Below are 19,733 nucleotides of genomic sequence, written 5' to 3'. Positions count from 1 at the left end.
TAAAACTTCAAGGCAGAAGGCATTAAAGGAAGAAATATTTTACACAGAGTTTAATTGTAAAATTCATTTTAAACTTTATATCTAAATACAGTAGTTTTTAAGAAAATTACATTCGAAATTTATGTACTTCGAGTGAAAATTATGAGTTTGCTTTTCCTGTTAATTTAACGCGTTTCCAGTCTAAGCCAAAATCTCCCTTTACACTTCATTTTTTGGGGAAAGTGTTCAAGGGAGAATTGTTCTACATCAAATTTCATTGAGAGTCTCTGAACAAAAGAAATTTGTATATTCAACATGTACCATGAAAAAATATCACCAGTTTTTGCTAATAAAAAACCTTGTTCATTTTTGAAAAATTGAAAATTTTTTCTTAATTGGCTGCAAATTTTCTGTTTCGCACTGGTTAATTGCCAGTCTGGATTATGGAGAATCACAAATGGATGTGATACCTCTCAGTTTGAAGATCAAAACTCCAACATAGTTTCGAGGTCTTAGGTTAAATGGTTTAAAACATATAAATAACCTTGACCATATACAAAGGTAGCTTCATATTTTAAGATATATTTGACAACATTTAATGTAGTTCTCTGAAAAGTGGTTTGGACTACTTTAAGAATCATTGGATTTAAAAAAAAATATTACACCATTATAGACAGTGTCAAATTATAAAAGGTTGTTTTTTTTAATATGTGTATCTATGGATGGAATCAATCGCGGAAGGAAGTACTATTGATGTAATCCTTTATTTTAATATTCCAAAAAACAAAAAAAAAGTAATATCTCATTTGATAATTATGCCATACACAAAGCAGAATGCATGGAGAGCCATTTTATTTTGTAAACAGCATGATTTCCATATTTTCATTTCAAAAACCACATTTTTGTTAAAAAAAACATCAGCATGTAGTGGACATACACACATTCTTAGAACAATTCGACATATATTTGTTTTAGTTTTTTTTTTTTATTACAGAAAAAATAGTTTTCTTTTAAATATTACAAATATACATACATATACACATTACATAAAGCATTTAATTGTCATTTTAAGTTTCCATCTCGCATATGTTATGCAAAATTGCTCGAAATCTACCATTTCAGCGTTTACTAATTTTCCTCTATTTTCTCCAACTGTGTGGGTTTTTTTTCTGCCGGTCTATGCTGTATCCTTGTTTTTTGGGCTGTGTGCAGTATTTTTGGTCATCATTCCAGAAATTTGGCAATTCTCGTGGCCATCACATGCTGTCGGATAGAGGCCTGCAATATGGCTTGGATGTCGATCAGGAGGATGAGCCATTGAAAATGGTATCGCACATTACAACCAAAGACTTGCAAACTCCGCTAAACGCTAACAAGGCTTACACAAAACCAGGCAACCGAAACAATGGCAACGAAGTTGGGGCGCACGTTGATGGGGATGGCGATGATGATGACGACGACGATGCCAGTGTTGATGGTGTTGACAATGTTGATGATATGGTTGACCAGACGGCGGATACAGCGACAAATGCCACCGATAACGAGAGACAATCAACTTTACATTTACCCCATGCCAGATGGCCGAATCATTGGTCAGATCTACCACCGTCACACATGACTTCCGCCAATACAGTCACGTACAAATGGCTAACAAGCCCATGGACGCCATGTTCACAGAAATGTGGAGCTGCTGGTTCCGGATTGAGAGTAAGTTTAACCCCCCATTAAGGGGGAGGAATGTTGGGGTGAATGGGAGCTCCATTAAAACTCCCATACACAATTTATTTAATGTAATTGTCCTCTTTATTTAAAACATTTTTTATTTGTCCATTCATTAGCGACGCACCATTACCTGTATACGTATCCATTTAACCAACCTCCCCAACCTCCACAATGGCGAAGAGGACAACGAAAATCTGCTCGGTATGGAGGCAACCACGGAAGAGACCAACGAACCACTGGAACAAGAAGAAGTTGTGGACAATGCATTCTGTGAAGATTATGGCCTGGACATACCCGATACCTTTGAGACATGCGGTAGCGAAGAGTGCCCCCGTTGGATCAAGGGAGAATGGTCGTTGTGTCATCAGTCACGTTGCTTTGGCCGCAACACAGCTATCCAGCGACGTGAAGTCTCGTGTCGTTTTGCCAATGATACCGTATCTCGTCTATGTCCGGAATACGAAAAGCCCATCAGTCGCCAGGAGTGCTACAATGAGCGTTGCAAGGGTGTGTGGCGTGTGGAGCCTTGGTCGGAGGTAAGTCAAAATCATTTTTTTCGATTGTTTTTTTTCTGTAAAATATATTAAAATTGATATGGTCTATAGAAATGAGAATTTTAATCCTATTTAAAAAAAGAATCCAAGCCAAAATCGCCATGCTTACCTTTTTTTTTTTTGGAATATTTTTTGAAATGGTCTGATATGCTATTTATAGGTATTTTGATTAAATTTCGAAAGAAAATTTTGCCACCAATGTGATGCTTCCTTGAGTTGTATAAAAAGAAAACGAGAACCAGATTTCAACATTGCAATCCAAAGATATTATTTGGGGCCAGTTAATACACCATTGTTTATACCCTCAGTCATATGGCCTAAAACAGATATTTCGATTATATATACCTTATCATCGAAATATCTGTTTTAGACCCTAGGTCTGTTTGGAGTCAATCTAGCAATGTTCTTCCGTCCGTCTATCTTGTGTGTACGATAACTCTCGAAGGGAGTATCCAATTTCACTCAAACTTGGTGCATCGTAATATTAATATCAAACTATAATCAAGTTCGGAGATGAGCAATCTGGTCCTTGTGGTAACTCTGCAACAAGAGTTCGAAATTTTCAACAAAAAATATTTTACTGCACAGAACGACAGGGAATGTTTGATTTTGCTGCAACTTTGCAAATCCTAATTTTTAAATCAGTGCTAGGTCAGGTGCAATAAATGGACAATATCGGTCCACTCCATCAAATATCTCCCCCCTCAAAATTTTGAATAATTATAACTCTAATACAATGTGATGTAAGAGTACTATTTTTATTTACCCAAGGTATGGAATATGGAATATATCGGTCCACTCCTTCTGGTACTTTCCCCACAAAGAGTCAAAATTTTTAATATCCATGAAGTTCATAAAACACGAAAGTAACATCCGATTCCATTCAGACTTGGTGCATCTCAATATTTCCGTCAACACAGGATTTGTTAAAAATATGGTACATCGGATCGTTTCTATTTGGTACCTCCCCCGCATAGGGTTTAAGATTTAAAAAAAAAATAAAACAAAGCTTAAATCACCAAAAACCGAATATATGGAGGTACTATTATATGGGGGCTATACGGAGACTTGGACCTGCACAGAAAATTTTCTGTCATAAGCTGTAGTAGCCATTACGAACTTCAAAACCCAAATTTGAAACAATTACGGGGAATAATGTCGCTAAAATCATCAAAATACCCAATATCGGGAGGTACAGCTATATGGGGGATATACGAAGACGTGGACCTGCACAGACAATTTTTTGTCCTAGGCTGTAGTATCCATTATGAACTTCAAATATCAAATTTGAAACATTTCCGGTGCATAATGTCCCTAAAATCATCAAAATACCAAAGTGCCGTTATATGGGGGCTATACGAAGGCGTGAACCTGCACGGAGAATTTTCTGTCATAGGCTGTAGTATCCATTACGAACTTCAAATACCAAATTTGAAACATATCCGGTGAATAATGTCGCTTAAATCACCATTTTCAATACCAAAAGTCCTGCAGATATACTATACATTTGAGTAAAATTTTATCAACCTACTTCATCAGTCAATTTTACATATGACTCTAACATTATATGTATTCTGGCCGTGAACTTGGAAGGCGCCATTATATGCGGAATAGACCAATGCTTATATTGGGACATTTTTACAAAAAGATTTCCTATCCCCAAAAACCATAAACAAACGTTGAAAAATGTCGCTATGTGAGGCCTCGACATTGGGAACCCCGGTTATAACGAAAAATTCTGACATAGAAGTGTTCTATCCCCCCAAAAAAAAACACAAAAACGCCAATCACACCTTCGAATATTCTAACACCAGGAGATATATGATGGATTCACCTTATTCACAATTATTTTTTTACAGAGAACCGAAAATGCCAACAATTTGACAAAATCCGATTGAACATTTTGCTAAGTCGAAAAATATACTTGAAATCAGGGATTACCTTACATGGGGGCTATATAAAAAGTGCCTAATCCCTAATCTATATTGGAATGGCCAACCCAAGGCCAGACCATAACCCAAAAATTGTTGTACACCATTGGCAATGCCCTAAAAATTGGGAGTAAACAATTTTGAAGATGGAAATTCCATCAAATCAGCAGATCATTAGGGACTTGATTTAGTGGAATATCCAGCCTTCAAAAATATTTACTCCCAACTCTAGCCAAACGAGGGTATATATCACATCCTATGTTTTGAAAATATATCCCACTAAAATATTGGATTTTTGCCCGCAATACTTTCAGGAAATTTGGAGTTGATTCTAAAGGGGGTATCTGATTTGGTCCCTGTGTTACCAAAAGTAATATTTTTTTTATAAAACTCAGGGAATGTACGATGATGAATTTCAGTATTTTAAAAATCTGCCAATTTCATACATACTTTGGTCAAAAATATCCACATCGAAATATTTGTACCATGCTTAAAATATAACGTATAAAATTATGTATGCCTTTAATCCCAATTTTTCTATAAAATTAAGCTCTTATTGTCCCATCGCTGTAGGATATTTTATGGTCGACTCATTCCATTTTTCCCCATTTCTTTCCAACTCGTTTGGCATATTTTTGCCGGTTTTGTCAATATTTTTTCTCCACTCGTAAATTGTTGAGTTCGTTTGTTTTTATTTTCTTATTCTGCTTCTGCTTCTTCTTCAACTTATTCCTATTTGATGATATTTACAGTGCAATGCTCCTTGTGGCCGCCAGGGCATCAAATATCGCATACTGCAGTGTGTTTGGTATGGCACACGGAGACCAGCGGGCAATGCTTGCAAACATCAAAACCGACCTGCAGTAATGAAAGTCTGCAAAAGTCCACCCTGCTATGCAAAAGGTAAATAAAGCACAATACTCGATGTCCGACCCCCAATGGGACGGTGAAGTTAAAGACAGAACAAAATAAAAGAAAGAAGAAAAAACACATCTAATTGGTATTGTTGTAATGTTTTTTTTTTTTTTTTTTTCTTTCACAGCCATTGAGCGATGTAAAGATACTTCACGCTATTGCCGCAATGTACGCTCCATGGGATTGTGTCGCCTGCAACGCTACCAGGAGAAATGCTGCAAGTCCTGCAAATACAATAGCATTCCAAATTAGCATTTACTGTTTAACAATAATCTACACCTGCCATATAATTTGTATTTCCACCACCATCTGCAGCAGCATCGGCATCGGCAGCTTCCTATACTTCGTTATCATGGTCATCAATCTCCACCTTCGGAACTCACAGATTCAGGCACAATTTATGGTGAACCAAGGTATGTAACAACTACGTTATGGTCCGACCAAGTCATCACATAACCAACACTTCTTGGCTAAAACGCTGGAGGACGACATGTGAGTCCAGATGCAGGAAATGTCTGTCACTCGCACACACAAAACAAGCAATTATAGTTAATGAAATAAGAAAAACCAAAAAACAAATGTTTAAATTATACAACAGTTTATTATAATTTTTGATAATATTTTTAAAACAAAAAAAAAATAACAACAAACTTATAACAAATTAAGCAAAATTAAAAAAAAAACAATTAAATAGAAAAAAAAAAGACGGAACAAATTTCCTACAAAACAAAGCAGAGAAAACTCAATATTTAAGATGATAACATTAATTGTTACAAATTAAGGCTTAATATACATACGAGAAATGCAAAAACAAAACAAAATCGAGCATACATACATATAATTAACCTCTATCACTATACTAAGATTTCAAAAATCGCCGCCCTTTCGTTTCGTCAAGAAGAAAAAAAACACACACACAAATTAATTAGGTGTCTCCTAACCCCGAAAAAAACAAATGATTGCCTTTGGCTTCTGCAGTAAAAAAACAACAACAAGAAATGAACAAAAGAAACACAACAAAGACAAAATTACGAGAAAATCATAATGTCAAATTATTAAGCTTTATGTTTATATATACACAAATATTATCCTAATAATGTATTCGTTTTATACAAACAAAACATTAATCCTCGATTATTATTTTTAATTTTAGATCTTAAATTAATATTATTTTTTGGGGCGCAGATGTTGTTTGTTGAATGATATTCAAATTTACGATAAAAAAATGTTTACAAAAATTATTGGCATATGGGAAGCATTGGAACCTATTTCTCTAAAAAATGTATTTAAAAAAATTATTTTTAAAAATATGTAATTTCAATGTAAATTTCAGTAATATTATTAATTTTACAATTTATTAAATTCTGTAAAAATTGTACTGACAAATATTTTTAGATCCAACAATTCGAAAAACGGTGACCCAATATATATAAAATTATTTTTTCCATAGGTAATAACCCGACAATTTTCCAAACCTAACGATAATTTCTTGATGTAGACCTTAAATTTGTATTCTTTGGATAGAAGGCCTTCAATGTAGAAAGAAAATTTTATAAAGATAGAATTTTTTCTAAAAATTTATGCATGCTTTCGAATATTCTTTATACAGGCTTGCCCATACTGAGAACGGCGTTTTTGGGATGTTCTTGGGGACTGGCTCGTACGGCAGCGATATTCTCGGCCGATCGCCTTGGTCGACTTTTATATGGGCTCTTCGGATTAGAAAGAGCCTTACCAGTCGAAAATTTTTCGTATAAATGCTTAATGGTGTTCTTAGAAGGCCACTTCTCACATTTTTTAATGTTTTAAAAGCACGATAAGTTTTTGTAAATTTCAACTATTTCAGAGCGCTTGCGTGTCGTGTATTGGTTCATGATAAAAATCTGCTTGAACTGACGCTTCAAACGCGGTATGTCATTAAGCGATGTGACATCTCTGTCAAAAGTTATGGCGTTGCCAGATGGGTCCGTCGAATATGGGCAACCCTGTAATTCTACAATTTTCCCAAAATTACTTTCAATTTTACAACTTTCGATATATTTTCTTTCCTGTTATTCCTTCAAATATATTCCATACAATCCATGATTAACTCTCTTAAAAAAGAATCCCTAAAATCTGTAAACAAATCCTCGAAAAATATTCATAAATCCTATGTTTAAAGCATTGATGGGGTTTCCACAAAAATGGTAGCTCTGGCACATCTGTATTCTTAAAAACTCAAAACTTATCCCAGTCTTACAATCAGACCTCCAAAAAGTAGTTATGGGTGTATAAACAAGTGGAAAATCCATTTTACGAATTCGCTCGAATAGGGGCGAGCCTACTTTGTCATTTTAGAGTGAGAGCAAAATTCCTCTAAAAACGACCAGATTCAACTCTAGCCGAGCATTTTTTTTAGTTTTTGTCATACTGTTGCTGTATTTTCTCATATCATAGCTGTAAACGAAACAAAATGAAATATTTTCAAAATCCTTGTGGCTAATTTATACCAACAAAGCTTATGATGGCATTATTGCTTTCTTAAAAAAATCAACCGGTACCTTGCTTCTACTGTTCTACGATTTTGTACACAATCTCTCCCACAGTTCACAGCCACATCAAATAAGCAAACAAACTATTTTCCACTCGATTTCACACTTAGAGCAATCTTTCACTCAATTTCGAGCGATTCTGCTCCCTTTCAAACTGGAGTGACTCGAGAGCTGTCCCACACAAAACAAAAGGGTGAATAATAAACTCCGTATAAATCTCCCATTCATCGAGCAATCCCGTTCACGAGCAGGTCTCCGGAGTAAAAACCGGAGAACTTGTGATCTGCTTACAATAAAATTAGATTTTTCACAGACAACCGTCAGATATCGTTAATAAAAATATTCATTGACCTTTCGAAAAAAAATCTAATAAACCCAGCTTTGATAAGTCCTTATATTTTTTAGAAATCCTAAATTATACTGTGCGACTATTTCAGGTTATGGTCTGGGGGGATGGGAAATTCCAAGTGGAGGTGATAGTATTAGGTTAGTACATCAAAATCCCAAAAGGGTTTTGGATTCCCAGACCAAAACCTTTTTTTTTTTTTTTTTGGGCTCATTATATGTTGCCTTAACCATACACGAAGGGCCTCACATATATTTTGCTCTATACTTCGCAAATTGAAGATAGAGCAGGCCTTTGAGTCAAATGTAGAATAATTTGTACAAAATTTGGGTCATGTCGGTTTACATTTTAATTTAGCCCCCTATATAACGATATATCCAGATTTCAGGTACTTTTTTTTTACAAATTTTGTTAATTTTAGTTCTTAGAAAGAAACAATTCTTGGAAAAAAATTATCAAGATAGGCTCAACTAGTGGTTTAACTCTCATATAAAAGTATCTTCTGATTTCAGGTATTTGCGGGGACTTGGCTACATGAATTTGGATCCTATTTTGCCTCTTGGTTTTGGTTTGGGGTTACAAACGTCCTTCGCAGAAAATGTACAATGTACCAAGGGTCCGAACACATTTTCCATTTGATTTGGCTAAAAAATTGTGTATTTAGGCAGCTATATGGGTAAATAACAATCTTAAAGAAAAATGTCAACATATTATATATAGACCCACATAACAGTACCTCCTAGATCAATTTATTCCCAAAACTGTATTTTTTAAAAACTTACAACTAGAGTATAGACAAATTCTTGAACAACAAAAACTTTAATTTTTTTCTGGAGAAATTATATGTCGACTCTCATTTTTGTAAGTTCACGACTTGAGATATATTCATTAAAATAGTTATTGTGTCCTTGCTGGTTAAAAAAATGCTGGAAAATCTTCAAATTTACGAAAAAATCTTATTTAAGGCCCATTTAACAACCATAATTCAAATCTCCTAAAACTGTGGATTTTAAGGTAATATTTTTTGCAGAATAAGAATTCCATAAATTTTACATTTCTTGAAAGTATACTTTTTAAAAGTCCTAAATTTCCACTAAAAAATAGGTTTATAGCTGTTTTAGTTTTTCTATAAATATTCTGAAATCCATGATTATATGTTTACAAATCTTCAAACATTATATTCATAACTCAATAAATGTAAATTCGGTCATTCTATAATTCAAGTGAGAAATTCAAGAATTCTATACCTTACCATTTTTTTTTTCAACAATATTTTCAAATATCAGGCGGTAATCAGTATGTTTTTTAAGAAAAAATTCAGTGTTCGCAAGAGCACTTCAATCTGATAAATAAATTAGGTCATATTGAACCCAACTTTTCGTCACTTAAGTGCTCGCAAGAGCACTTCAAATCTGAATAAATTCGGTATTATTGCACCTAACTAAAAAAAAAAAAAAAACTTTTGACTTTTAAAATAAATTTCGAAAAAAGCCAACACAGTTTTTGTCACTTCCTTTAAATTCATTCGTTTAATGGCTTTCATTGTAAATATACGAGTCCTTGCGGCCAAAGTTCATGTTATTTTAATTGCCTTAAATTATTCATAGACTTTGTTCTTTAGAAATTTTAATGAATGCAAAATTTCACCAAATTTGGCATTTTTAAAAAACCTAATGTCATTCAACAAAAAACATCTTTCCTCCACAAAATATATAATAATAGAAAAATTAAATATTAAAAAAAAAACATATTGAATAATGTTATATAAATAATTTGTAGTTAAATGCCTATAAGCACTGTTAACATAATAACAAAAAAAAAATAAACAAAAACTAATAATTTGTAAATACAATGAAATTCATACGTACATAAGTTAAATAAACACATAAATGATATAAGAAAAAAATATTATAAATTAATAACAAGAAAAAAAAAACAAGCAACAAATGAAACGATTAAAGTAAATGCAATGCCAAAACAATTCATACCAAATGAATAACTACGAAAACAAACGATTACCGAATACTCGTATATTAATGCCACCAAAAGCAGCTAAAAAGAAATGAAATAAAAAAATATTATAAATAAAATAAAAAAAAAATATTCAACAGAAAACAAAACACAATAATAATAACAACAATAAAGACTAAACACAACTTTCTTTTTCAATTATTCAGCTGCCATTTGTGAAACGAAAATAAAATTGCTTTTGTCCTAAAACAAAATAAAATAAATTTAAATACTTCCCTTTGCTCTTCTTTTTGTTTGAAATATGTACCTGTTTAATCATTGATATATAAAAAAGAAAAGAACAAAAACACAACAACAACAAACACAATCCCTTGGAAAAACATTTGTACTTTACTCGTTTCATATAAACTAACCAAATGCTTAAATATTATTTTTATTTTATAAAGAAAACTATTTCTTTTCTCTTTCCCAACTATTTCCAGAATTTATTTTTAATAATATTTAAAAAAAATAATAAATAAATTTGTTTGTAAATATACTTATCTACTCCTATGAATCTCTTTACCTTTTCAAATTCTTTGTTCCCCTCAAAAAGAAAACGAAAATAATATTAACCCCTAAAATTAGTTAAAAACAAAACAAAGTTTTACTTTAAACATAAACGAATATAGCAAAGATAATTTATGATAATATAAAAGTAATTAATTTAAACGAAATGTATAACTAAGTGTTTTATAAGGAAATAAAATATTTTTTAGTTAAATAAATGAAATAAATAATACACAAAACAACACACTATCCTTTGAAAAGACAGAAAAGTATTTCATAAATAAAATTGGAAAGCATGTTTTGAAAAGTTTTTTTTTTTTTTCGAAAAAAAATATACAAATTTGGGTGCTTTCATGAAAACGTCGATTCGAAATTTATTTATGAAATATCTTATGAAATATTTGTAAAAACTGCATTACATATATTAAACTTTTTTATTTTCTTTATTTCGCTCCCAAAAATGCTCATAGTATTGTAAAGATAAAATACATAAAATGACATTTTTTTTATTTAAATATTTTGTTTTAAATTCCTGTTTTTATTTAAAATACACATTTCATTATGATTTATGTATTGAGAAAAGGTCATAGAAAATAAAGGAAAATAAAACAAAACAAGTTGTAACACCATGTTGTTTAATCATAATTACAGGGTGTGTGTGTTTTCATTGCTGTGGATTGTGTCTTTACTACATACTAAAGCATTGGATTCAGTCTAGGATGCATGCAACTTGGCAGCATTGTTTAGTAAAACATTTGTATAGTGGAAACTATGTGTGCTCCTTAAAGTAGACTCTGGATTTAGCTTTAACAGTGTTGTCAGGCCAAAAAAGTGTTATTGTTTTATAATGAAATCTGCTGCTGCCTAATTCTGGTTGCCTGGTATTTTGAGAAATAGCAGAAAGTGTGCTTTTCAGTTTCTTGTGACGTCACAAGGAAAAAATTACATGATGCGACCTTTTTCTTTTCATTTATCCTTTTCTTATATGGTAGCCATGCCGATTTTGTTATAAAAACGATTAAACGCGATATTAAGGACCACTTTCAGAGATATTAGATATTTTTTTCCTTAAACCGTAACGAAAATGGACTTAATTTTACATTGAGTACGAATGTTTTCTTATATAGACATAAATAATTAAATTTTAATACACATATTTCAAAAAATATGAAATATATGAATAAAAGTCATGAGATGACTGACATATGGATGGGTTCCAAATGAAGGATAGCCTCTGGCAAATACAGGGTGAGAGGAAAAAACTGCAACCAACTTCAGACTGCTGTCATTTCCAAGCCACTCGTCCGACAGCTGTTAAAATTATTCCAGTGACAGTTCATTATATTGTTTACAAGCGTACAAAAGCATTTTTGTGAGAATTTTCCAGAAAAAGTTATTTGTGATTGTATTCAAGCGCGATAGTGTGATTTCTTTATATTTGGCTGGAAAACCACAAGTGGCTATCGTTAGAGCACTCCAGCATTTAAATATGAATAAATCTTTTGTGTCTCCTACCATCCCTCCTTACTGTGACTTCAAGAAGTGGACTGAAGAAAACAGCAACATCAGCAGAAATGGTTCGAAAAGTAAAGAAGCGACTTGATCGAAGCCCGCGTCGCAGTGGCCGAAACATGGCTCGTGAGCAGAACATATCTTCCAATCTTCAATTCGGCAAATATTGAAAAATGAGCTCGGGGTAAAGCCATTGAATTCCAAAAAGTGCAAGAACTTACACCGCAACAGTAATAAACTAGACTCAAAAGAGCTAAAGAGTTGCTTCGCTTGGCTGAAAGTGGTCTACTGCTGAATTTGGTTTGATTTTCTCCGATGAGAAAACATTCGTTGTCCAGCAGTTTGGAAAAAAAACAAAATAGTGGTGTTTACTTGTCAAAGAGATCAGCTGACAATATACTTGGACACCAAGTGGTGGGGCCGCCATAACAGCATATGGTCGCTCTCCGCCCGTGTTAATCGACATCTGAATAAATCCAGAATATTATCGCGAAAATATTCTGGAGGGTGTATTAAAGCCTTGGGCACGCAAACATTTTGGCCGCAGACCTTGGACATTCCAAAAGGACTCAGCACGCGCCAACCAAGAATGGTTACAACATGAGGCTCCTCGCTTCATTTCCAGCGCACAATATTTTACTCGATGTACATTTGCGTTCCAGTTCCTAGTAGTAGACCTAGGCTTTTGGAATATTTCCTGATGACTGCTAATTTAAACGTTAAACGAAGTTAAAAATAAATAGTTAATAAATCTATGGGCATATTTCTTATTTAGAACTCATAATTGATTTTTTCCGCAATTTTTTTTCAAAATAGTCAAATTTAATTCCATTTTTGTTTCATAAAAAGAATGAATTAGAGGAAAATTTGGATGGGGAGAGGCCAGAAAACTCTGGGCGAGAAATGGGGCTTCTTTCCGAAACCATGGTTGTTCCCTAGTAATATATACATAATATGATTAATATTATGATAATTTAATTGTTATCCACCAATAAATAAATAAAATTATGGTAAAATATTATTTTTCTCTTACATTATGCAAATAAATGAAGGAAATTGGGAGGAAATGAGTAGGAAAAAATAATATTTTGTTTGTTCACCAAGGTAAAAAAAGTAAGTGGTAACAAAACATGAATTTTTGAAAAATACCAGGCGCCCAGAATTTGTTAGTAGGTATCTAATATGAAAAAAAAAAACAAAAATTGGGGCGCCTGAAAGTATGCTCTGGATTTTGGCGAACCAGCATTGCCAGATCAAAATAATTTTCTCATAATTTTTGGTACGGCATTGCCAGATCAAATTTTACAGCATTGCCATATCCAAATATTAATACGCGCCTGAAAGTATGCTCTGGATTTTGGCTAACAGGCATTGCCAGATTGAAAATAATTGCAACTTTTTACGGCGTTGCCAAACTCAAATTTTTTACTTTTTTAATTTTAAGTATGCTGCTGCTCAATTCTGGGCGCCTGGTATTTTGGGGAATTGCAGAAAAATGTGTTTTCGGTTTTAACGTGACGTCATAAGGCAAAATGACGTGACCTTTTTTTAGACATATACTTACGATGTTAACTTCCATTTAGTGGTAAATAAAAACACATTTGTAGATTTTGATTTTATTATTTATTTTTTTTTATTTAAAAATGTTATGTAACAAATTGTAATTATTTAAAGTATTTTAGAATATAATATAATAAAGAGGCGTGATTGTGGAGGATGATTGGCTTCCATTAAGCTCCAATTTGCCAACTTTCCATGTGGAATTTTATTTCGCTGTCATCTGCTTTGAAATCCTTGGGGACCAGGAATTTTCTGCAAATTTCTGGTAAATTGAAAATGGAAAAAGATTAACAATTTATGTGAGACCTATTTAAATTTTGAATTCATATTTCTTAAGTCTAGAGTATATTGGCGCTTTTTCAAAGAGTAATGCTTTTCAAAACGAGGCTGATCTTTACCAATATCATGATTTCATCCCGGCGAATGGTCATTTGGTCACATATGAAGTTAAGCCAATGAGGGAATACTCCAGACCTAAGCAATCAACTGGTTCTAAAATAATCATATAAATTTCGAAAATTTTATTTTCATATATAAATCTGTAATAAATCCAACTGAATGAATAAAATAAAGAAAATATAAATAAAATGAACAACTGAAGTTTTGAAATTAGCAATCTAAGTAGCTGTTAATTGGCGGGGGAATGGTATAATAAAAAGGTGAGGTAGAGCTACCAGCTGATTACATTTTTTTTCTAAGTGTGTCCGACTTTTGTCATTTTTTGTGCATGTATTTATTGTTTTGAAAAATATAAACCGAATATTTTCGAAATCAATGATTGGAAGACGCGTAAATTGCGAGACGCGCATTAGAGTTATTCGCCAGTTTAACTATAGAATTGAAAGATAGAACTGTCTAGACCGCATTTTTGAAAGGAAATCCAGGCATTAATTTTTCCCGATGATCAACTGATTTTAAAAATGAGGAAACATATTGAATGAATAAAAACAACTTGTTGCATACAAATTTGACAGGAAGCGGGCTATTAGCCTCGGGGCTATTATTACACATTCTACCATACTATCGAGGGTATATTAAGGTTGTCATTCATTTCTTAGACCCCACAATGTATATATATTCTTGATCAGCAAACATTTCTCTGTCAATTTAGAAAACCATTTTAAACTCCGAACGGGAACAGGACCATAGAAATGCATTTTATGACAGTAAAATGTTTGATAAAAAGCCGTATAGGTCCACGTTTTGGTATAGCCCTATATATCAGTTCCTCCAGATTTAAGGTTTTTTGGTATTTTATTCATAATTTTAGGCCAAATTTGCTGTAAATTGAATTGCAAAGAACTTTCCATATGGGACTAAGTTTTGGTATAGTATATTACTTTACTTTCCGATATTCGGTAATTTGATGAATTGTGTGACTCAATTTCAACGAAATTATTTTCATACGGTATTTGTAGTTTGTAATGGCTACTACCACCTATACCGGAAAATTGCTTATACTGATCCCTTTACCTATATATCCATATAACTTTAGCACCCGATATTCATATATTTTGATGGTTTTACCAGTATTTTCGTCGAATCTTTTGATTTTGCCAATTTCTAATATTTTAAGTCCAGACCGGTCAGAGTTTATCTATTTTTACTTGTTTTTATATCCATAAGTTTGATTGGGCCTAAGAGTTTGTAACACCTGGAAATATTGGTCCGAGATCCACCATGTTATATATCGATTTTTCTTTGTCGCCAAGCTGAGCTGATCGGCCCTCCGTCCATCGGCCCATATTAATTTGTAGTCAATCTGCAAGTCACTATTACAGACCGATCTTCACGAAATTTGGCTTTGGGTTAGGTTTAAGGTCAGGATAAAGACTTTTGTTCTTTGGAGATGTTCGCAAAATATTTTGCATTCGCTCTACAGGTCACAATTATAATCCGATAGGACTCTAATTTTATTTGGGGTAGGGTTTTAGACAGGGTAGGTGTTAATCATTTTGGATTGATATTTAGCGGGTGAAATTGGCCAATTATTTTTTGTGAGACATTTAAAAATGAAATGAGCTGAAATTTGGAATGAGAGTCACTAATCGCGTGCAGTATAGATGTATGTGATAGGTTTGAGCTAAAAACTTGAAACTTGGTATGAGACTGAAGGTTGGAAAGTAAGTTTGATATATGAAGACGGTTTTAGAATGTTAGTACACATTTGAATTGTTCTAAATTTGTGAACTGTACAAAACCTGAAACACTTTGATTTAGGGAGAACGGGTGGCTGAAGCAAGAATTTTGAAATTTTGTATTGGTATCCTTTTTGGTGGAAGGTTTGTGATAAAGAGGTGACTTTAGAAATATGTACTTCAAGTCCACCAAAAGTACTAAATATTACTATATTTGATACAACTTGGTATTGATTGACCCGAGAGTGCTTGAAATTTCATACTAGGGTCGCTGTTCATGGATGTGGTCTGAAAATATGTACAATAATTGTACGAAAAGTATCAAATAGTACCAAATTTGGTTTGGTTTGTTAGAACTTGAAAGTTTGACATGCTTCTGATTTGTACTTGAAATGGGCAAAGCAAAGGTTTACAGCTCAACAACCTCTCTTTTATCAAAAAAATAAATAAAAAATGAAGAAGAGGTTACTTTGTGTTACAGTAAATTTGAGCCATGAAGAGAGACGATTTGGAGTAAGAACTACGTATTTTTAAAGACTGGAAATTATTTCCTTTCCTAAAATTTTTATGAAATCTGCGAAACCACAACTAAATGCCGTTTTTCAAAACAATTTTTAATATTTTACACGTGATGACATTTCCGAAATCATTTTTAAACAATTGTTCAATTTGTTTAACGTAAATTCAATATACTAGCAGCTAATTGTATTCTGCCCACCCTAAAAAGATGAGAGGAATAAAAAATGATACGATGACGCCATATAATGGGAATTTCAAATTTGGTTCAGCCCTGAGAACTAGACCAGGAAACGAACAAAAACAACCATGGCTGGGATTATTTTTTGTATCACTCACACACCGCCAATCGAAATTATAATCACCGCCTTCTTTTTTTTCTGCTCAACAAATGGATGTTATTACAAACACTTAGATGTCTAAAACTAAATTTGCTTCATCAAACGATGCAATAAAATAAAATGGAATAAAATATGAAATGAAATGATATCGCCAACCTTTAGCAGCAGCGGCTGCCAGTGTTGGATAAGTGTGATGGTTTTGAATAATTTTGGTTACTGGGTCGCAACGATGTCGGTTCCACTTCCAACAGAAAAAAATAGAACAGAACTCAACGATGGCAACAGAGCTGCCAGCCGAACGTTCAAATCAAAGTCATCATTGGTGGGATGGACGGATTATCACAGTCGTGGTCGTGTCGCCTCGCCGTGTGGAGATAAATTCTATGAGGAGAAGAAGAAGCAGGCGGGATGAGGATGCCTGTCGCACATGAATGTCGTGGACATCCATGGGGTTGGGGTTAGTTCCAAATGAACATTAAATCTAAATTCAGTGTCAACGGAAGTAATATTTCTTACAAACAATTACCGCTAAAGACGTGAAAAGACGACATGCAAACTGTTTGTTAGGTCAGCCAGCCAGCCATCCAACTGGCAGCCGCAGCAGCAGAAGTCGCCTTAAAAATGTCTAAATGTAGGATGCTGATGAGGTCTAGTTCAGATGCATATGAATTAAATGGAGATAAAATGCTAGCAACAGAACCACATTTCTCCGACAATGCCAACTAACTAATTAATGCGGACAAAGAAAAACATGAAGTTCGGCCAATGCCGCCTCAAATGTCTAGTCGTATCCAGCATAAACTTGAATCAATTTGAATTTGAAACCCCAGCTAGAGGAGGGGGAGGAGACATAACACAACATTATTACCATCTAGTGCCCTGTAAATGATGTGTCTATTTTCTTCAATCTCACGAACGCCCACGCACTCCGTATCCAATTTGTGAGAGAAATTAATGGAAGATTACTTGAGCCAAATGCCAAACAAAATAATGCCACATATGAAGTTCATCAGAATCATAATCATTATCAGCATTGGAAAACCTCCAAAATTATACAGCAATTTATGTTTGTTGTTGTGGCTGTTTTGTGTTTTTCGATTTCTGTACCAGTTGCAGATTCTAATATGAATTGCAGGGGTGAATCGGAGTAATTGATTAAATATTGTGAGGCCTTAATTTGCAAGGAAGTACAGGGAGCAGTGATTTCTCATTCTTTTTTATGACCACAAGGTGGTCAGGGTATTATGTCTTTGTGCATTTGTTCGTAACATGAAGAAGGAAACGAGATAGACCCATAGTTCCTTTTGATGATCTGCATAGAATCACTTTCTGAGTTGATTTATGCATGTCCGTCCGTCCGTCCGTCTGTCCATGTATTCTTGTGAACAAAATGCACGTCGCATTTATTATCCGATTGAGATGAAATTTTGCAAACAACATTTGCTTGGCCCAAGGACGAACCCTATTGAAATTGGAGATAATCGGTCAAAATTTAGATATAGCTCCATATATATCTTCGTCCGATTTGCCTTTTATTGTGCACCAAACGTGTAATATCAGCCCGAATATTATAGAATTTTGCACATACAACCAAATTAGGCCTGAAAATAAGTATGCCAAATTTTATCGAAATCGGTTCCGATATAGCTATAGCTCCCATATATATTGTTCATCCGATTTGTTATTTTTGTCCTCCGCAGCCGTAATATGCACTCTGTAACAACAATATTTGGGGAAATATATCAAATTCAGCTCAGAAATACCTTTGCTAAATTTTATCGAGATCGGTTCAGATTTGGATATAGCTCCCATTTATAACTTCGTCCGATTTACCATTTATTGTGCACCAAACGTCTAATATTTCTCCAAATGGGATGGAATTTGGCACATACGACCGAATTTAGTCTAGAAGGTAGTATGCCAAATTTGGTGAAGATCAGTTCAGATATAGTTATAGCTCCCATATATACTGTTCATGCGATTTGTTGTATTTGTTACCCACAGCCGTAATATGCACTCCGTAATAACGATATTCATGGGCAATACAAGTCCGAATTTAAAAGATACAAATGCTTCGGCATATTTAGTCCTATAACAGACGGATCGATTTTCGGGATGTTGAAGGGCTCCCCTTTAGTACTTCTCTTGACAGTTGTTCGAATTGATCTTCTATAAACAGGGTGAGATGAAAAATCTGCCACCAACTTCAGCCTACTGTCATTTCTATGTCAAACGTCCAACAGCTGTTTGGTAAGAATTTTCCAAAAAAAAAAAAATTATTCGTGATGGAATTCAAGCGTGACAATGTGATTTCTTTATATTTGGCTGGAAAACCTCAAGTGGCTAGCGTTAGAGCACTCCAGCATTTAAATGTGAATAAATCTTTTGTGTCTCGTACCATCGCTCGTTACCGTGATACTGGTAGCGTAGCCCGACTTCAAGGAAGTGGACGAAAGAAAACAGCAACATCAGAAGAAATGCTTCGAAAAGTAATGAAGCGACTTGATCGAAACCCGCGTCGCAGTGGCCGAAAATGACTCGTGAGCTGAAAATATCGCAATATTCCATTTGGCAAATATTGAAAAAATGAGCTCGGGGTAAAGCCATTGAAATTCCAAAAAGTGCAAGAACTTACACCGCAACAGAAAGACAACAGATTCAAAAGAGCTAAAGAGTTGCTTCGCTTGGCCGAAAGTGGTGAACTGCCGAATTTGGTTTTTTCCGATGAGAAAACATTCGTTGTCCAACAGTTTGTAAACAAACAAAATGATCGTGTTTACTTGCCAAAGAGGTCAGCTGAAAATGTGCACCTTCGGTTAGCCAATAAAACTTAAGCGCCGGGCATGGTTATGGTTTTGGGCCGCCATAACAGCAGATGGTCGCTCGCTGCTGATATTAATCGACCGTGGCATCAGAATAAATACCGAATTTTATCGCGAAAATTTAGCGGCAAACCTTGGACATTTCAACATTCCAACATTCAGCACCATCGCACTCAGCACGCCCCATCCAAGAATGGTTACAAAATGAGGTTCCTCGCTTCATTTGCCACAATGGCCACCAAAATCTCCGGAAACCAATTCGTTGGACTAAAGTCTGGGGTATTTTGGAAATCAAGGTTGGCACTAAAAAATACCAAAGTGTCGATCACCTCAAGCAAGCGCTTCG

The 19,733-nt window shown here is 34.0% G+C and overlaps 1 protein-coding gene and 1 long non-coding RNA gene across 3 annotated transcripts in view; one reads left to right on the top strand and one right to left on the bottom strand.

The window, feature by feature from the left end:
* LOC131802807 (ADAMTS-like protein 3) overlaps positions 1-5,680 on the top strand; it is a 76,904-nt gene extending 71,224 nt beyond the window's left edge. For both annotated transcript variants that reach the window (XM_059123440.1, XM_059123439.1), the window contains 4 exons: positions 1,192-1,686; positions 1,818-2,237; positions 4,939-5,089; positions 5,229-5,680. In XM_059123440.1, the coding sequence (XP_058979423.1) occupies positions 1,192-1,686; positions 1,818-2,237; positions 4,939-5,089; positions 5,229-5,353 (1,191 nt within the window). In that variant the 3' untranslated portion in view covers positions 5,354-5,680. The remainder of the gene's footprint in view (positions 1-1,191; positions 1,687-1,817; positions 2,238-4,938; positions 5,090-5,228) is intronic.
* A 7,971-nt stretch (positions 5,681-13,651) lies between these two features.
* LOC131802812 (uncharacterized) overlaps positions 13,652-19,733 on the bottom strand; it is a 52,974-nt gene continuing 46,892 nt past the window's right edge. Inside the window, exon 3 of the long non-coding RNA XR_009342399.1 lies at positions 13,652-13,832. This is a non-coding gene — a long non-coding RNA (uncharacterized LOC131802812). The remainder of the gene's footprint in view (positions 13,833-19,733) is intronic.

This window comes from Musca domestica, unplaced genomic scaffold (genome assembly GCF_030504385.1).
Source record: "Musca domestica strain aabys unplaced genomic scaffold, Musca_domestica.polishedcontigs.V.1.1 246, whole genome shotgun sequence".
NCBI classification, from domain to species: domain Eukaryota; kingdom Metazoa; phylum Arthropoda; class Insecta; order Diptera; family Muscidae; genus Musca; species Musca domestica.
The sequence above is the reverse complement of the archived record's forward strand: the minus strand, read 5'-3'. Positions and strand labels throughout refer to the sequence as shown.